General features: G+C 42.4%; 1 protein-coding gene across 7 annotated transcripts in view; it reads right to left on the bottom strand.

Annotated features, from left to right (window-relative positions):
- The window catches only part of EPS15 (epidermal growth factor receptor pathway substrate 15), a 104,430-nt gene that overhangs the window by 18,558 nt on the left and 65,010 nt on the right, over positions 1–20,862 (bottom strand). For 4 of the 7 annotated variants that reach the window (XM_075067598.1, XM_032767404.2, XM_075067595.1 and 1 more), the window contains exons 14-21: positions 18,355–18,462; positions 13,144–13,305; positions 12,257–12,454; positions 9,017–9,214; positions 7,600–7,680; positions 7,162–7,252; positions 5,258–5,293; positions 417–553 (exon numbers count right to left, since the gene is read on the bottom strand). In XM_075067598.1, the coding sequence (XP_074923699.1) occupies positions 417–553; positions 5,258–5,293; positions 7,162–7,252; positions 7,600–7,680; positions 9,017–9,214; positions 12,257–12,454; positions 13,144–13,305; positions 18,355–18,462 (1,011 nt within the window). The remainder of the gene's footprint in view (positions 1–416; positions 554–5,257; positions 5,294–7,161; positions 7,253–7,599; positions 7,681–9,016; positions 9,215–12,256; positions 12,455–13,143; positions 13,306–18,354; positions 18,463–20,862) is intronic. The other 3 variants (XM_075067597.1, XM_075067594.1, XM_075067596.1) reach the window with 2 other exon arrangements.

Genomic DNA, 20,862 nt, shown 5'->3' on the forward strand with positions numbered 1-20,862 from the left:
TGACCTTGAGTTTATCTAGCAGTTTCAATTAACTGAAATTTGCAATAGAGGTGTTGTTTCAGGATTTTTAGCAAAGTTTATTTAAATTTTTTAGAGGAGTTATTTTTCAAAAAATGTAGAACTAAGGAATGAAATCTTATTAATATTTTACATGATCATTTTATATGCTTCTCCCAATACCCACTATTTTCTAGTAGAAATTTGACTCAGGAATAGCATTTAGCAGAGGGCTGTACGTGCAGAGTTAAAAAGCCACTAAACTATTTTCCAGTGGAAATTAATACATACCAGCAAAATATCCATGTACTACCCAAAATACCCAGTACCTCATGTATTTGAGTGTATCGAAATATACAAGATCATCTCATTTTGAACAAACTGTACGTACACCTCTCCTTTCTTCTCATCAAACTTACTGTGGGATTATTGCTGTTGCCTGTTGTGCTGAAAGGGTCAGTGTCTGCAGTCACAAAAGGATCAGTGGAGGATTGTTTGAAAAAAGAGTCAGCTGCAAAAGGATCTGAATCTTTGAAGGGATCACCATCAAAAGGATCTGAAGGAAAAAAATACAATGGACCTGTTTAAGGGACATTTTTTGTAAATATTTCCTGCTAGTTCTTTTTAGATTGAAGTCTTAAGAACAAATGTAATTTTGTACAGCTTCCTTCATATTAGAGCAGAGCACCAGCTCTTCTGTAGTTAAGGTTGGTCATCACTTTCTGATTAAAGGCAAAGTCTTCTAAGTGCTATAAAATCCACATGCTTACTCCGATTGTCTTGAAATTTCCTGTGCCTCACAGGGGTGCAGGGTAGTGTTAATGGCCCAACTTTGGGGATCATTCAGCCAGGGGGTTGGTAAAGAAGCCTCCTAAAAATATCATTTTACAAAATCTAAAAAGCTACTTTTTGGTCCACACCTGGGGCTAAAACCATGATTCTGATCCTCTGTAAACTGACCTCAGGCACTTGGGATTTATATCAACTAGTGTACAGCACCAACTACTCCTTTGGGGGTGGGGGGGTTATACTGAAGTTAGTCAGGTAAAATTAGAAAAGTAGCTGGACCCAAAGGGAATTAAACATTCATATGGAGCAAGACTAGGGCTCTACTGAAACAACAGTGTTTGAAGTCAGCACATTCTCACAGTGGTGGCTCAAGTGGTCATATTGTGGCCACTCACCCTGAGCTATACTTGTGTGTAAGTTTAAACCCTACCCTTAGTAGAAATGGGAGATGATCTGTAGGCATGTTGCTATATCTGACTCTGTCAAGTGATTTTAATACTTTTGGGAAATATGCCCTGAGTAATATAGCTACTTTAGAAGGGGTCTTTTTTCAGGGGGCCTCTTCCTGAACCTCCATATAAGCCAGCATCTGGGGGAATCCTACCCCTTCGAGGAGGGCTGAACTCATCTTCCTACCCTGTGTCCTGTGATCTAGGGGCCCCTGCTCTTCACATCAGATATAAGCCCCTCTCCTTGACCCCCATGTGGGCCAGGATTTTGTGGGCTCTGCCATTCTGAGGGGGGAGCTGAGAACATGCATGCTCTATGCATGCACGAAGCACTCACTACTGAGAACAGCTATACTTGGTGCAAAGGACACCAGACTTGCAACCACTGATACTGGGGAGGGAGGAAATGGGAGCACCTCCTGAGATGACTGGAGTAGTTCACATATCTTAGAAATATTGTTTCATCTTCGTGGGGCGCTGTCATTCAGCTGATGAATGAATGGACCACTTCACATCTCTAAGCCTCCTATGCAGCTGATGGATAGACTTAACCATACACTAGAGCCAGATTTGAGGTAGAGACTCTGTCTTCACTCTCCTGCGTTTGCCAGCTTCCATCTGATAGAATCACAGAATCATAGAACTGGAAGGGACCTTGAGAGAGCATCTAGTCCAGTCCCCTGTAGTCGTACACTAAGTATTATCTAGATCATCCCTGTCAGGTGTTTGTCTAAACTGCTCTTAATAATCTCCAATGATGGAGATTCCACAACCTCCCTAGGCAATTTATTTCAGTGCTTAACCACCCTGACAGGAAGTTTTTCCTAACATTCAACCTAAACCTTCCCTGCTGCAATTTAAGCCCATTGCTTCTTGTCCTATCCTAAGAGGTTAAGAAAAACAATTTTTCTTCCTCCTCCTTGTAACCACCTTTTACATACTTGAAAACTATTATCATGTCCCCTCTCAATCTTCTCTTTTCCAGACTAAACAAACCCAAATTTTTCAATCTTCCCTCATAGGTCATATTTTCTAGACCTTTAATCATTTTTGTCCCTCTTCTCTGGACTCTCTCCAATTTGTCCACATCCTTCCTGAAATGTGGCACCCAGAACTGGACATAATACTCTAGTTGAGGCCTAATCAGCGGGAAGAATTACTTCTTGTGTCGTGCTTACAACACTCCTGCTAATCTATCCCAGAGGATGTTTGCTTTTTTCCCCCCCAACAGTGTTACACTCTTGACTCATATTTAGCTTGTGGTCTACTATGACTCCCGGATCCCTTTTCAGAGTACTCCTTCCTAGGCAGTCATTTCCCATTTTGTATGTGTGCAACTGATTGTTCCTTCCTAAATGGAGTACTTTGCATTTGTCCTTATTGAATTTCATCCAATTTACTTCAGACCATTTCTCCAGTTTGTCCAGATAATCTTGAATTTTAATCCTATGCTCCAAAGCACTTGCAACTCTTCCCATCTTGGTATCATCCACAAACATTATAAGTGAACTCTCTATGCCGTTATCTAAATCATTCATGAAGATATCGAACAGAACAGAACCGATCCCTGCGGGACCTCACTTGTTATGCCCTTCCAGCATGACTGTGAACCACTGATAACTACGCTCTGGGAACTGTTTTCCCAATCAGTTTTGCACCCATCTTATAGTAGCTCCATCTAGTTTGCAATTCCCTAGTTTGTTTATGAGAAGGTCATGTGAGACAGTATCAAAAGCTTTACTAAAGTCAAGATATACCACGTCTACCACTTCCCCCCTGTCAAACAAAGCTATCAGGTTGGTTTGACACTATTTGTTTTTGACAAAACCATGCTGGCTGTTACTTATCACTTTATTATCTTCTAAATGTTTGCAAATTGATTCCTTAATTATTTGCTCCATTATCTTTCCGGGTACAGAAGTTAAGCTGACTGGTCTGTAATTCCACGGGTTGTCCTTATTTCCCTTTTTCTAGATAGGCACTATATTTGCCCTTTTCCAGTCTTCTGGAATCTCTCCTGTCTTCCATGACTTTTCAAAAATAAATCGCTAATGGCTCAGATATCTCCTCAGTCAGATCCTTGAGTATTCCAGGATGCATTTTATCAGGCCCTGGTGATTTGAAGACGACATCTAATTTGTCCGGGTAATTTTTAACTTGTTCTTTCCCTATTTTAGCCTCTTCTGATTCTGCCTCATTTTCACTGGCATTCACTATGTTAGACGTCCAGTCACCACCAACCTTCTTGGTGCTGTTTGCTCCAAACTTCTCCCCCTTAGATTCACTCCATATATGCCCCCTCTTATCCTCTGCCCCCCTCAGTTCCCTTCAGTGTCCTCTCTTCCTACATTTTACTTTCCATTTAACTTATCCCTTCCTAGCTATACCAACTTGAAAACACTAAATGGTGAAACTAACATGATGCTTGCTGCCATCATCTTGGTCACCCTGCCTTTGTGTTCTACCCCATTCCCCCATCGTTTCTCTGTCTTGTCTATTTACATCATACCCTGTTCAGGGCAGGGACTGTCTCCTGTTCTATGTTTGTGCAGTGCCAAGCACAATGGGGCCCCATTCTTGGTTGGGCCTTAGCCACTACCATAATGAACATGATTAATAACAAATTAAACACATTTAAAAACTTGGAAAATGAGAAATTACAAGTCCATGCAAATTCTACTCAGCCCTCTTTAAGCGATGCCCCAACATGCCAACACCACACATATTAACAATTTACCCTTACAGATGCTACAATGTATGTTGCTGAAAACTTCACAGCGTGGCAGAAAATGAGGGGTAACATTTTACAAAATAGGGACTCTGTAAATGTTCAGAAGGTGACTGAGGGCAGCTCATTCTAATAGCCTGCGCTGTTTTTAAATGCATTTACCAGCGAAACTGAAACACTGCTTTACTGAACTTACCATTTGTTAACATTAGAAAAGTTACAAGAGACAGTATTGTTGGAACATCTCAAGTTGAACAATTGCTCCCAATTTCTTTTGATTCTGCACTTCATAATAACTTCCTCTAGAAATCTTACCTGCTAATGAGAATCCTTATATTCTTGACTGTAATTACTTACAATTCCAGCATGTAAAAGCAAACCTAGGGTTTTCTCCCTTCCTCTCTTAATGGGAAAGTTGTTTAATGTGCTAACTCTTGGCAAACAGTCATTTGGACAGGCAATTCTTACAAAAAACCTGAGATCTAGAATCACACTATTCCAGTTCATCAGAGTTTGGATAGGATCACAAAGCATGCAGAAAGGTACTTTAAAAACAAATCTCTAAAAGTTCAAACAAATGCATTAGCCAGCCTATTGTACTGAAATAGTATCCTATAAAGTTATATATAAATGGTGACATTTAAAAATGTAGAACTTATCTCTTTCATCATAATGATCAAACTGGCTCCGTTTTCCACCTTCTGCTAAAAATGCTGTTTTTATTATCTAGACAGTTTAGTCCACTTACTGAGAATAATCACCTGTAAGTTAGTTCAGGGTCTGGCAATGCAATGACACTGTCTGCACAACCATTCTAATCTGATGTGCTAGAGAAAGGTGCTGGATTGATAAGACCTCAAGATTAAGTCCCAATTAGCTACAGGACAGATACTAAAAGGGCACTGACAGCACAGTGTCACTGACACCACTATCAGTGGGCCTCAAACCCAACTCTGGCTATTTCTCATGGTGAAAGAGTAGTTTGGTGTACATTGCTATTCAGCCTTGGCCTTTCTGCAGACTCATACCCAAGGGCCAATTACTGCCAGTAGTAATGGAGCTAATTTCATGCGGACAACTGAGATAAACCTACTGAGCACAAAACATATTTAACACAAAGCTCTGTACATCCATCAGATGGCAGCTCTTTCAGGTCATTACTGCTTTGGTCAGATTCACAAGTGATTTAGATGTGAAAGTTTTCATATAATCCATTACCAATCCTATAGACAGCTAGTCCTGCACACTAGATATTTACAAAGTATTAAATTTAAGAGCTTTGGTATCTACTTACCAACTTTCCCAAAAGGATCATCCTTGAAAGGATCACCTGTTTAAAAAAAATAAAAAAGGAAAAAGCACTGAAATCTTTTAGCAAAAACATGCTTTCAACTAAGGATCACTTCGTTTCAGATTCCTAGCAAGCTATAAAGGATTCTGCAACCCTTGCTTGGAGTATTACCACTGACTTCAGTGGAACTACAATAGCTGGCATTAAAAACAACATTTGCCAACAAATAACTGTTACCACTATTTCCTAGCATAAGTATAATCAGAGTGGTGATCTCCCCGATAACTCTGTGGTAATGGCTAGTAAATGCTTAGATACCACAATATTTGCCTACATATATACTTAGAATACAAAATCATAGCAGTAACATGGAAAATTCTGAGTTTTTATAAGAGGACTAGTGCAGTCCGACTAATGTAAAAGTTACTACTCCCTGGAGTTATATTTAAGAACATAAGAATGGCCGTACTGGGTCAGACCAAAGGTCCATCTAGCCCAGTATTCTGTCTACTGACAGTGGCCAATGCCAGGTGCCCAGAGGGAGTGAACCTAACAGGTAATGATCAAGTGATCTCTCCCTTGCGATCCATCTTCACCCTCAGACAAACAGAGGCTAGGGACACCATTCCTTACCCATCCTGGCTAACAGCCATTAATGGACTTAACCTCCATGAATTTATCCAGTTCTCTTTTAAATGCTGTTATAGTCCTAGCCTTAACAACCTCCTCAGGTAAGGAGTTCCACAAGTTGACTTTGCGCTGTGTGAAAAAACTTTTTTATTTGTTTTACAATCTGCTGCCTATTAATTCATGTGTGACCCCTAACTCATTGTATTATGGAATAAGTAAAATAACTTTTTTGTTATCCACTTTCTCCACATCATATGATTTATATACCTCTATCATATCCCCCCTTGTCCCTCTCTTTCCAAGCTGAAAAGTCCTAGCCTTTAATCTCTCCCATACGGCACCCTCTCCAAACCACTAATCATTTTAATTGCCCTCTCGACCTTTTCTATGCCAGCATATCTTTTTTGAGGTGAGAAGACACATCATCTGACAAGTATTCAAGAATGTGGGCGTACCATCGATTTACATAAGGGCAATAATATATTCTCCTGTCTTATTCTCTATCCTTTTTAATGTTCCTAACATCCTGTTTGCTTTTTTGACACCTCTGCAACCACTGCGTGGAACTCTCAGAGAACTATCAATGATGACTCCAAGATCTTTTCATGATTTGCTGTAGCTAAATTACCCACATCATATTGTATGTACAGTTGGGGTTTATTTTTCCAATGTGCATTACTTTACATTTATCCACATTCAATTTCATTTGCCATTTTGTTGCCTAATCACTTAGTTTTGTGAGATCTTTTTGAAGTTCTTCACAGTCTGCTTTGGTCTTAACTATCTTGAGCAGTTTAATATCATCTGCAAACTTTGCCACCTCACTTTTTACCCCCTTCTCCAGATCATTTATGAATAAGTTGAATAGGATTTACAGGACTAGGCCCAAAGTTTCCATAAAATAGAGCAGACTGAATCTGCCCTCCTCTTTAATACAGAAAGACAGCCTCTGGAGAACAGGTATCAGCATAAACTTCTCTCTGGGAGGAAGCAGAAAAGGTGTGAATGAAGGAGCAGTTGCCATGGCTACTGGAAAAGCAAATCTCTCCTTTCACATTCAGTTTGAGACACCAATGGCTACCTTCTTCTGGTGCTTGGACTAAAACCCTCACAATGCACCGGTAGATTTCGGAGACCCCACCACAACTGCAGCCAATGGAAAACCTTTCTTCTACTACAAAACTCAATTCTGGTCCAAATACACATTAGTTTTTAAGACACATTAATACAACTAACCCTCTTTCAGGAAATTCATGCTAACAGAAAAATCTACTTACTGCCAACAAAGGGGTCAGACTGGAAGAAGTCTAAATTGGCTTCTGTAACTTGATCAGGCAGAGGATGATATTCTGTAGCAAATGGATCTTCCTAGGGGGAAACGTATGAAATGTTTTAGGTAGAAGATAAAACATTTGCCTTTTGAAGTTTAGAGAAATAAGGATACTAAAAGTTAAAAGACCAACTACAATTCTACTTAATTCAGTGATGGACAGCTGAAAAGTCAGTCAACAGAAGTCTTCAGTATACCAGATGAAATGAAAAAAAGTTTTCCATACATTCATACCCAAAATTAAGAGCAACTGTAGAAATCAAAGTGATGACAATAAATGTTTTATGGTCATGGGGTGACTCAGTGATTGGAAGTGAACATAATCCATCCCAAACAATGTAAAGATTTCTTGCTATATTCTGTTTTTAAATCTGTACAAACCCACTTTTTTGTTAATAGTTGCAGTCAACGTCTCTTTCTCTTCTCCAATAGCATCATCATTTGTTATTTCAGGGCTATTCCTTACCTATTACAACAAACAAGAACACTGATGTTCACATATGATAAGATTCTATCCTCTAGAATATGAAAGGGTTTCTGTATCAGAGATGGAATATGCTTCAACAAAAGACTATGCCAATTGTAAAACACACCTATTAAAAAGGAACAGATCTACGGAATATTGATTTTCCATATGGCAAATTGACACAAAAACATACTGTAGCCTATTCAAATACCTAAGAAGAGAACACATACCTTATGGGCCAAGAGCACCTTTATATTTTGTAACATTACGAAACGCTTAGAGAACTCTGAAGATGCAGTGAAAGCCAAGAACCCAAGAAAAAAGGCAGTTCAGCAAGCAGAGCAGCTTTATACTTGCAGCTGTAGAGTGCTGTGAGTTAAACCAGCCTTCATAGAACCCAGTAGGGTGCATTATGGGCAGCTATCTCAGTATGCAAGTGACTGCAACGTGCTTTTAAAATGGGAAGGGTAGGGTGGAGTGTGACAGGGAGTGTGTTGTGTGGGGAGAGAGAGCGGGTTTTTGGGGGGCTGAAAGCATGTCAGCATGCTGTCTTGTAAGTTCAGATAGCAGCAGACCTCCCTCTCCCCCCAGCTCTCTCTCTCACACACATCATTCCCAGTAACGGCTTGCATGCCGGCTGTCAGAAACGGGGCTTTGAAAGGGCACTTCCACATTCCTATGAGTTCAAAACAATGACAGGAGTGGCTACTTGATTTAAGAAGATTATGGGACATTTCCGGAGGTTGATCAGAGCGCAGTAACACAACCTCTCATTCACACTGACACTGGAGCGCTTCAGCGCAGGCACAGCAAACGTTATTCCTCTCGCCGAGGCGTAGTACCAGCAGCATTGTAGCCGCAGAGTCAGAGAGCTCTACGTGCCTTGCCAGTGTGGATGGGGTGTGAGCTAGTGCGCCCGGGGCTCCTTTATTGCACACTAACTCGCAAGTGTAGCCAAGCCCTTAGATTTCAGTACTATTTCTCATTCTGTTCATGCTACCTAAGTTGTAGAAGATTGTTCTCCTTTTGCACACAGGGAATATCAATTCAGATCACTAAATTTATGAGAGACTTGTTTTGGTGACAACTGTGTTTTGCACAAAATAAACTTATTACATAGTCACTTGTCATCCAAATGAAAATTGCCTGGGCTCATGACACTCATCTTCCAATAAAATGAAATATGATCTTTGATAAAATGACTGATTTGTTGTGCCTTTTTAAAAAAAAAAAACAACACAAAACAAAAGTTCAGCTTTACTACATTCCTAACTCATTCAGATGTCACTATTGTACTACATAATAACTAAGAAGGCAATCAAAACTCTTTACTCACTGGAGACTCATGGTTTATTTGTTCAGCTTCTGCTGAACTCTCCCTTTCAGCATTCTCATTAAGGTTAGCAGCTTCACTGCTGCTGTTGCTAAGGCTAGAATGATCTGCAGTTCCATTAACAAGTAGGTTGTGTGGGTGAGAGTGCCAGTTAAACTGGTTATTTTCCAATTCTTTCATCTCAAATAGTTTTGTTTCCATCTGCAAAGAGAAAGCATAAATACATATACTAGTATAGCAGCAGGAGAAAATAGTGCACACTTTTCTGCTTAGACATGGGAGACAGAGAATGCAGTATGTACCTGAAATTACTGTTTTCTGAAAGTGAAGAATAACAGAGCCGTACTCTTGGGTTTCAGCCTCAGGTGTGAGGTTCAGAACATGATTAGCACAAAAAAAATTTAGAAGAGGAGAAGCCATGTCGTCTAAGAACAGAACTAGATGCTAAGAACTCAGATGAATCCCATTCTAACATGAACATAGTCTACAGAGTTGCGTAAATCATAACCTCTCTCACACTGTTTCCCCGCCTGGAAAAACCTCATAGGTGTATTGTGAGGAGGAATTAACATTCATACAGTACTTGGAAGATATGCAGCAGTATTACCAGAGTCACAGATCCCATTATCCATGAGCACCATTAAGCTGCATTAGTCCCCAACTGTTTTTTTGTTTTTAATAAAGTTAAGACAAAAATTGCAAAGCCAACATCTAGCAGAATTCCCACTTTAAAGGAACAAAAATTACACATTAATCATCTTCTCCAAAGGTGAGTTAATAGACATTTGTAAAGACCAAAAATCTCATGGGATGTCACCATAAGGAGATTTATATTCACATCTACCTACTATCTATCTGTACCATTTGTTACACTTACTGTAGCATCATAGCACCTCACAATCTAAAGCAGTATCTGCACAATCACCCTGTAAGGTAGGGAAGTAGTATTCCATTTTACAGATGGGAACTGAGACACCCAGGCTAAGTCATTTGTCCAAGGTCACAAAGGAATCCTGCAGAGGAGCAGGAAATTCAACCAGCATCTTCTGAGTCCCAGGCTAGTACCCTAACCATTAGACAATCCTACCACAGCCACCAATGTACTTTCTGTACATTATTTGCAAGCGGGGATACAGGGGGAAAATCAGGAAGACCAAAAGAAAATATGAATTCAAAAATCTGTTAAAAAAAAGAAGATTGCTACTTATGGCAAGAAAAATACAATTAACCACTCAAAAATAAATGTGAGGAACAGATACTGTCTTAAGCGCCTCTTTGATAATGGAAGAAAAGGACTAAAGTTGCAGGAGACAAAGACATGCTCTCTCAACCTGGGTTCACATACCCTGTGATGCAACAATGCCAACAATGCTTCTGAACTTCATGCCTATGGCTGAAATCAAGGAGTGTGGATATACTGTACATTATCTCTAAAGGAAAAGATACATTTTTATTACCATATATACTTGTTCATAAGCTGAATATTTTTGGTAAAAAAAGTGACTCATCAAAGAGCGGGGATGGGCTTATAAATGGGTTTACACCAAAATTTGATGATTTTAAAAACTCTATGGAATCACTGAATTGAATATTTAATACATTGTTGTTTTGTTTACTTGGAGTGTCTGCGGGCACGGAGCCCCTCAGCTCCCTGTGGCTGCAGTTCGCCGTTCCCAGCCAATGGCAGCTGCAGGAAGTGTCATGGGGACAGCAAACTGCAGCCATAGGGAGCCGAGAAGCTCCATGCCTGCAGACAATCCAGGTAAACAAAACGTCCCGACGTGCCAGCGACTTACCCTGATGGCCGGGAGCCAAAGTTTGCCAACCCCTGAAATACAGGGTCAGCTTATGAAAGGATCATACAGTTTTTGCTATTTTTAGCAAACCGTCCTGGGGGGTCGGCTTATAAACAAACAGGGTAATGAACTAGTATAGACGGTAATTCACAGGAAGTGAGGCTTAACACCAAAAATAAAAATGCAAGTGTACAATAACGATATAGCGATGATGGCTGTAAAACTCCCAACATTAAATTCCCAGGTTAAAAACTAAATTAAGATTTTTTAGGTTCAAAGCTAAAAAAACCAGACTTAGCCAAGGAATTCAAAATAAAAAAATATCTGGTTTGTATATTAACAGAAGTAGCTGGGCCTTAACCAAGCAGGGAGAAAGACCCTGACCATAGTGCTCTCTAGCATGAAAACCAAAGCTGTATTAACAGTAGCCTCTACAGGTGCACTTCATCTTTCCAGTCAAACAAGAAGTATTCTGCTAAAAACTGGTAAGGCATTCAGAGAGAAAGAAAAACAGCAAAAACAAGGGTGCATATTAGCTACACTGATGTCCAGGAGTAGCACAGGGAAACGGAGTCAACCACTAGCAAAAATAAAGTTGAGTGTGGGTGTAGGGGGAAAGCAGAGAAATAAAAGGGGTTTCAGATCTACAGTATAACTAGAGGGGCTCTAATTCAACTCAGTGATTGCAAATGGAAGCTACAATGCTCTTTTAAACAGAACACAGAATAAATAGTGTATATATGGAGCATGTGTGTGCATGGTGGCTAGTGCACCCGTTTTTTATCTCTGGATAACTAGTCTCAACACAAATGAAAATACATTTGAGGGTTCTCAATTTAATCCCATTTATGCAATCATAGAAGTATATGACTAGAAAGAACCTCAAGTTCAGTGCTCTGCACTCAAGGCAGGATTAAGTATTATCATCCCCGACCATCCCTGCTCTTAATCTCCAATGACAATGCTCCAAATCACAATACCAACATAAACCTTTGAACTTTCTACTCAAGATGTGGCAATGACCAGAATAGCAAAGGCTGTCCAGGGTCAGGGCTAGAGTACAAAACTTAGATAGCAGCGCTGACTTGAGCTAAGTATAGTACGGGCAGCTGCTAGTTCCTCACTTTCAAGAAATTTTCTTATAAAATTATTTTATTAAGTAAAATGTACTTTGTAATATAAATGAGGCCTCTGTATCATCCAAAACATAAGCTCATTGACCTTGGAGACTTTAATAATAGAAATACCATAGCTCGCATAGCATCATCTGATAATTAATATCAGACTCCAGTAATATTAACCAGTTAGCAGGAAACAAAATTTGTATAAAGAAGCAAAAGAGAAATGAACAAAGAAAAGTAAAGGAAACCCTGCCCGCCACCCCCAAAAAAGGGGTATTTTCTTAGGATATATTAACATTTGTTGATACTTTTCCACAATGCCTTACTGAATTGATTTCCTGTTGTGTATCCTGCAGATGCTGCTGAAGAGGTCCCAGCTGTGCTTTCTCTGACTCTATGCATTGCTCTAGCTCAGCAGTTTCTTGCTGCAGGCGACTTAGCTCCTCTTGAGCTTTGGTCAGTTCCTCCTCATATGTTGAGATCTTAGATTCCTGACTTATTACTTCAGCCTTCAGTGAAGCAATCTGCAGAATGAAGGAACACTTCATTAATTAAAACCAAACCTAATTAAAATATGATGTGTTTATCAGAAGCTACTTTCAAATACCAAAAAATAATCAAGAAAAATCCCAGCTGCAATTATTGTATGTTTCCCATTGGAGATTTAAGGCCATATCGATGCTAAGATTAAAACAGTGGTAGCCAAAAGTGGGTTTAAATATCATTATGGCTAACAGGGTTTTAGCATGGTTTCCTTGACAAACATACAGATTTTTATACGGATAACACTGTTAGGATGCTATACATAGAGGGGATAGTTTAGATTCTTGCTATAGATTATCTGGAGTTGATAGCCTATACTACAGTTTGCAGAAAAAGCATCTGTCCACACTGCTCAGTGGAAGTGTCAGAATGCTGCTAGCTACAACTGTAGTTAACACAAGGATAATCAGCATGTTTTCAACTCTAGCATAGGCAGGTTCTATATGTAACACGGAATCACTAAACTGAAAGATGTTTTCCCCACTTATTGTTCCTCATCCAGCCCTAAGTATCTCACTGTTTTCTCCTACTCAAGCTATGCTTCTCTCCCAAACACAGTCCCTCATTAAAAGGGCTATTTTCTTCCAGTGGAGGGCTGGAGCAGACTCCTATCAATAAGGTCTCAACTGAAAAGAGGGACTACTATGGATATAAAACTACCAGAACATACCAAATGGGCCTCTTCAGCACATTTCTGCCTGATATCATTAAGTTGCTCCTCTAACTCGGCTTTTTGCTCATCGAGGCCATTAAGGATTTCCTGAGCTTCCTGTTTCTGAGTTTGCAGCTTCTGTAGATTACTGCTCTCCCTCTTCACTTCACATTGAAGATCCTGCAGAGAAACATTTTTGTCAGCTTTTCCTTGGCCACTGAAAAGTAGTTACTGCATTCCTCTCACTGCAGAGCAATAGCTAGAGCCACAAAGGGACAGAGTCAAAATGCCGTTAACGTTTTAAAAACTTGAAAAAAATCAAGGCAGAGATTCCAAAATTATAGCCCCAACTGAAATACAGTAAAACACTTCTTTAAAAAATTATGAAATGACTCTAGAATTACTATTTTCTATCTTCAAGGCACTTTCACAAAATAAATGAATCCTCAGCATTTTAGTAAGGTAACGTCCATATGTGCCAACAAAGATTAATTGGTTTATCCAAAAAACAGTTGGGATCAGAATTTAAAATCTAGAACCCTCCTCTGCTCATACCACTAGATTACATCCATCTGATGCTTTAACTATATTCCAATATACTAATTCATTAGTTTCTTGGTAATAACGGAAATCTTACCAGATCAACAAGCAATAATTTCAGTTTACAGAAAGCAAGAGTTAGCATATTAAATATGAATATTCTATAGAGGCATACCTGTGGAGTCTTGCTTTTGCAGGACACCAGGCAGTTGGGCAGGCTTTGAGAAATGCCCTGCTGTCTTGTGTTATGTCATGATGGTTCTGTATTTACTCCTCACCCATTTGCAACCTGCACATGGAGCATGTGATGCAGAGCCCAAGCAGCTGAGCCCATCTCTTCTACTAGGCTGGCACAGCACACTGCTCTCTGCAGGTCGGGTTGAGCACGGGTTGCTGTGAGTGGATTGCACATCTGTCCTTGTTCCCCTGACTTTCACTGCACTCTCCCAACAACTTCCAGAGCTGCCCGTTTCCTCCTCTTGACACTCCCTCCCATTCACCATTGGCCAGACCAGCCCCATACTATGATTACCTACACCAGTGGCTGTCAAACTGCGGGCTGCAACCCAGTAGTGGATCACGGAATGTACGGCACTAGTCAGCACTGCTGACTGGGACAGTAAAAGTCCTGTCAGTAGTGCTGCTCAGCTAAGGTTGGCTAGTCCCTAGCTGTTCTGACACTGTGCTGTGACCCAGAAGTGGTCAGCAGCAGGTCCAGCTCCTAGGTGGGGAGCCTATGGGCCTCCACACGCTGCCTCAACCCCAAGCACTGGCTGCACACTCCCTCTGGCTGGGGAACCAGCCAATGGGAGCTCAGGGGGCGGTGCCTGCAGGCAAGAGTCGCTTGCACACCTCTGCCTAGGAGCCAGACCTGCTGCTGGCCGCTGATGGGGTTCAGCGCCGTCCATGGTGCCAGGACAGGCGGAAAGCCTACCTTAGCACCCCCGCTGTGTGGCTGACCGCAAGCCGCACAAGGTAGGCCCATACTCCAACCCTGTGCCCCAATCCCCTGCCCTCGCCCTGAGCATCCCCCCAAACCCAGAGCCCCTTGCTGCACCCCAAGCTCCTCATCCCCCGGCCCTACCCCAGAGCCCTGACCCCCTCCCACACTCCAACCCTGTGCCCACACCCATCCCCGGCCCTACCCCAGAGCCCCAGCCCACAACCTGAACCCTTCATTACCGGTCCGACCATGCAGCCCTCACTCCTGCACCCCAACCCTCTGTCCCAGCCCTGAGCCCCTTCCACATCCCAAACTCTTCATTCTCAGCTCTGTTGGGTGGCGGGCATCAACAATTTTGTTCAGCTAGGTCGCCAGAAAAAAAAAAGTTTGAAAACCACTGGCCTACACAACAGACTCCTCACTAAGGGGGGTGGGATAAACAGTCCCAGAGAAAGGGAAGGGCTGGGGCTGCCTGAAATCAACCTACTTAAAGTAATATTGTGAAGGCTAGAAAATCAGGGGTAAATGAAGGGAGAAAGGAACTGGGGACATTTAGGGTGTAATGGAGAGAGGCTTAAAACTGTCATTTTTAGTCATGTTGGGAAGTTACTCAGCATTGCCATAAACTGACTTACAAATTTTGTCTGGTCAAAATTAGCTTATGATTAATAGAGCTAAAAAACAAAACCCTGTTGGCTATGCAAGGAAAAGTGCTTTTTATCTCTGAGATCAATCCCCCATCAAAGCTTTTAGAAATGAAGAAATTTACCTCTGAGTTACAACGTGTGAGAAGACCCATGAACCTACACAGAGCCCAGCCTGCTATATATGAAATTCTGAGAACTGCCTTCTACATAGATCTTACCCTTCTCTACTACTGCATTTACAGGTAACACTTTCATTCCATAAACATTAGACTAGTAAATATGCTGTATTTTTAAGGGTACTGATCTGCCTTATAATATCTAGTACCCAATATGCTTTTGGAGGACTCTCTCGTTAAGAAGCAGCTTAACAGGACTTTAAGTAAAAAAGTCAGTCGCTTCTCCAAGAAAGTTACATGTTACTTCTACTTTAAATCTACTCCTTACCTTTTTGTATGTTACATTTATGGAATTTTCTAATTTATATTTTATTATGTATTTAATAGGTATGCCTGTGGTGCCCACCACTGTAATTTCTGTGCATCTCAAAGAAGAAAGTCACCCTTGCTTCCTGTGAGTGGCAGAGGAGTGCCATCTCAAAGTTACAGGTGAGGAAATCAGGGCAGAAAGGGCGAGCGACTTGCCCAGCATCATACGAATGGCAGAACCAAAACTAGAACCAGATCTCAAGATTACTATTTCAGTGCCTTAAGAAGGCTATCCTTTCCTATGACAAATGACCATAATTTAAATCTCTCCATAAAAATACTAGTTCTGATCAATAATTATTACTTATACTGCAGTGACACCTAGAGAGCTCAATCAAAGATCAGGACCTTACTGTGCTATGCACTGTACAAACCTGCAATTAAAAAAGGCAGGCCTACCCCAGAATTAATTATTTAAGTTTACCTATTAAAATGAGCACTGTGTCTAACAGTCAACTCTCATCAGATGGCAGTGTACTGTAGGCATGAGAAGAGAGCAGAGCCTACAAGTGGGAGTTGAAGAAAGATCTAGTGATCGCTCTAAATTTTGATGGGAAAGCTTTACTTGCTTGCAAAGAGGTGGCATGGAAAAAATGCAAAGGTGCTTCAACAAGCAGACAATCCATGCTTGCATTTTTGGAAGAGCAAAGGTAAAGGTTGGTGGCTCAATAAAACAACAGATCTGGTAAGAGGGGCTAAATGGTGAAATACCATAAAAGCAAAGGTGTTTTCCGCAGAGGAGAAGGGAGTAGAGTGATACAAATATGCGGGGGATGTGGTCAGGGTTAGGTGGCAGGAAGATGATTAAACAATCCTCCATCATTAAGAAAAAGCTCAGTATAATTGAGATTGCACCTTCATCTGCTCAATTAACTGTCTGAACTCTAACTCTATGCTCTTGTCTGCCTAATTTACTGTAAACAGTACACTCATTTTAACAGTAAACTGGATTAGCGAATCTTTGTTTTCATTCACATGTAGGTAATTCAAACCAATTTGCCAATATCTCCCTCTGCTAATTAGCTGAACTCCTCTGACTTAAGGGCCAAGTTCCTTTCAGTAACCGACTCCAAAAGCCCAGACATAAAATTTTCTTCCTGAGCTGAGAGAGATGAGCAGCTTCATGAGTTTTTTTTAGATTTAGATTTACAGCCATTCCTAATTTCCATAAGACTCATTCTTACTAGAAAGAACCTCATGGAGAGCTGTGAGCTGATTCTTCCTTGCCCCCAGACTTAGAATGCTGCTCCAAGCTTTAGTCTACTTCCTGGACCCAGGCTGAGAGGCTCCTCCCTGAACCCCTGCCTCATATCCTTGGCCCCCACCCACTGTGCTTCTCAGAGACTCACCAAAATGCTAGAAACTGGCTAATCCTGCAGTTGTAAAACCTCAGAGTTAGCTAGTTTCTTAAAAACAGCTAGCACAATGCTGTTCCCAGTGTTGAACTGAGCCAAAAAGTTATACTTTGCTATAGTAGGTCCTTTCCTAACCGGAACATCAATTATGCTCTAGACATCCCACAAACCAATGCTTTAATTTATCACACACACCTCTTACTCCAAAGGGCATTCTGCACCAAAAAATTAGAAATTCTGCAAGTTTTATTTGCCAATAAATAAATGCAGAGGCTCCAGCATGGCAGTGGGGAGCACAGGCCACTGGCTGCACGAAGGTGGGAGATCACCCGGCAGCTCCCACACCAGCGGGACGCAGACTCAGTGACGAGACTGCACCCGATCCTGGTACAGCACAAGGCCTGGGCCTGCCCCAGAAACACCCTGGGGCCCTGGCCCTCTGCACCAGGTGCGGGGCAGGCAAGCTCAACCAGGTGGGATCCAAGTGTAGAGGGGCTCAATGTGGGGGGAATCCAGGTATAGGGTGACAGGATTCTGTGTGGGACAATCTGGGTGTAGGCAGATCACTGCGGGAGGTCTAGGTGTTAGGGGACCTGAATGTACATAGGCTCATTGTGGGGATCCAGGTGCAATGGGACTCTGCACAAGGTTCCAGGTGAAGGTGGTTGGGGCTCAGCGGAGGGGTCTGGGTGCTGGGGGAGTGGGGTTTGGTGGGATGGGGGTCTGCGTGCAGCTACTTGAGGGTCAGTGGCATGGGGTCTGGATGTGGGGGCTCAGAGAGGTCAGGTTTGTCAGGGTCAGGGTTTGAGTGCAAGGAGCTCAGTCAGGGGTGGTTTGGGTGCACGGGTCCAGAGGCAGGGGACTCGAGATGCAGGGGTTGAGTTTCGGCAGCTTTGGGTATGGAAGCCTGGGGATGGGGGTGAGGTTCTGGGTGTACGAGGTGAGGCTTGGCAGGGGTGTCTGGGTATAGGAGGTCCTGATGCATGAGGGTTGGGTGGATGGAGAAGCAGCTCCTCCATACAATGATCCTTCCCTCCCCAGCTAAGGAGCAATGGGGGCAGGAAGCAGGGGAGGACTCTGAGCTTCCTGCAGCTGGGGGAAGTTTCTGTGGGTGGGTCTGACACAGCCCCAGCCACTCCTTGCAGGGGTGGAGGAATTCCCTATCCTCTCCTGCCTCCAGCCCAGCTGGGACCAGCAGCCCATCCCAGCTCAGGCGAGGAGCCACTGGCTGGGGTGTCCCCAGCCCTGCGATGATTTACCTCTCTGCCAGCTGCTCTGGGTGCCTGAAACAATGTACTTGCGCAGCTAGGAAGTGGTGCGTCACTGATCCTGCAGCTTTCCTTTGCTTCCCTGTCAAAGTCATTTTTCTGCGGGTAAGCAAACAAATCTGCATGGGACATGAATTCTTCACATGTGGTGCAGAATTCCCCCAGGAATAACCTCTGAAACAATGTCTTTGCTTAGATGCAACAAAAATTAGCATATAGTTGCACAGAATGTAAACTCCCAGTGCTTGCTCTGGACAATTACTGATCAAGGACTAATAATACATATGGCTCTAAATAAATGAAATTTAAGCATTAACATTTTAATTTCTAATGTGACAATAAAGAAAAATGTTTATTTAAAACTAGAGCAGAATTCCCAGTCCCTTCAAAAAAGGACACCACCAATTCACATATTACTACATGCTTTTTAATAATCTTAATAGCGACAGTTCTATCTTACTCACTTAGAAATCAGCTACAAATATACTTAAAAATTAATTTTTCCATATCTTCATCTGTTTTGCAGGAACAAACAACCAACCAGTCTAACTTACACGTACAGAGTTCAGGCCTGGTCTACACTACGCGTTTATACCGAATTTAGCAGAGAGTTAAACCAATTTAACCCTGCACCCGTCCACACAACGAAGCCCTTTATATTGATATAAAGGGCTCTTAAAACAGATTTCTGTACTCCTCCCTGACGAGGGGAGTAGCGCTGAAATCGGTATTGCCATGTCGGATTAGGGTTAGTGTGGCCGCAATTTGATGGTATTGGCCTCTAGGCGGTATCCCATAGTGCACCATTGTGACCGATCTGGAAAGCCATCTGAACTCGGATGCACTGGCTAGGTAGACAGGAAAAGCCCCACAAACTTTTGAATTTTATTTCCTGTTTGGCCAGTGTGGAGAGCTCATCAGCACAGGTGACCATGCAAAGCTCATCAGCACAGGTAACAATGCAGGATCGAAAAAGAGCTCCAGAATGGACCTCACAGGAGGTACTGGATCTGATCACTGTATGGGAAGAGGATTCCGAGCTAACAGAACTCCGTTCCAAAAGACAAAATGAAAAAACATTTGAAAAAATTTCCAAGGCCATGATGCAGACAGGCCACACCAGGGACTCAGTACAGTGCCGTGTGAAAGTTAAGGAGCTCAGACAAGCCTACCAGAAAATCAAAGATGCAAACGGAAGGTCTGGGGCAGGGCCGAAAACATGTCACTTCTACGCTGAGCTGCATGCAATTCTAGGGGGGTCCGCCACCACTACCCCACCCTGTCCATGGATTCCGAGGTGAGGGTGGTAATTGCAGCCATGGTTGAGGATTCTGAGGACGGGGAAGATGAGGAGGACGAGCTTGCAGAGAGCACACAGCACTTCGTTCTCCCCAACAGCCAGGAGCTTTTTCTCACCCTGACGGAAGTACCCTCTCAAGCAACTATCCCACACAATGAAGCCATGGAAGGGACCTCTGGTGAGTGTACCTTGTAAATATAAAACATGGTTTAAAAGCAAGCGTTTTTTAATGATTAATTTGCCCTGAGGACTTGGGATGCATTTCCAGCCAGTACAGTTACTGGAAAAGTCTGTTAACATGTCTGCGGATGGAGCAGAAATCCTCCAGGGACATCCCCATGAAGCTCTCCTGGAGGTACTCCAAAAGCCTTTGCAGAAGGTTTCTGGGCAGAGCAGCCTTATTCCGTCCTCCATGGTAGGACACTTGACCATGCCATGCATGTAGCAAGTAATCTGGTATTATTGCATGACAAAGCCTAGCTGTGTATGGTCCCGGTGTTTGCTGGCATTTAAACAACATCCGTTCTTTATCTCGCTGTGTTATCCTCAGAAGAGAGTGATATCGTTCATGGTAACCTGGCTGAAATTCAGGAATTTAATTAAGGGGACAAAGATGGCCATTTCTACTGGGCTGTTTGCCTGTTGCTTAAAGAAATCCTTCCTTGCAGGTAGCCAAGCAGGGGGAAGGGGGGCAGGTGATTGGCGCTGAGCTTTTTCGCGTTTGGCTAGCAGAGATCTACCCTGCTATCAGCCACACGGTGGGGGCGAGGGGAGGGTGTTTAGCAGTGATCTTCTATGATACCAGCCACGCGGTGGGAGGAGGGGTAAAGCGATCATCCCACAGAATTGGATGCAGGGGTGGTTTCTGCTGCTGCATGTTAACAGGAAAGCAGCAGCACTGAACAGGCTTTGCTTGCTATTTGGGCAAGGAGGGAGCTGGCTATATGAAGGCTGCAGAAGCCGAAAGACAATGGCTTACCATGGCCGCATGCAAGCCAAATTCTGCTGCCTGGACCTGCGTCTGTGAGATCTAACATCAGAGCCGCAGCCACTCAATATTAAGATGCAAAATGCAGCCTTGTAGTGAAATCACATGTGCTATGTAAGGTGAATAGTGTTGTTCACTGTGAAAGAGTATAAGCATTGTCCTGTAAAATGAATCTTTTTACATACTTCTCTCCCTTTTTTCCCTCGCTCAT

The sequence above is a fragment of the Chelonoidis abingdonii genome, chromosome 7, assembly GCF_003597395.2.
Source record: "Chelonoidis abingdonii isolate Lonesome George chromosome 7, CheloAbing_2.0, whole genome shotgun sequence".
Lineage (NCBI taxonomy): Eukaryota > Metazoa > Chordata > Testudines > Testudinidae > Chelonoidis > Chelonoidis abingdonii.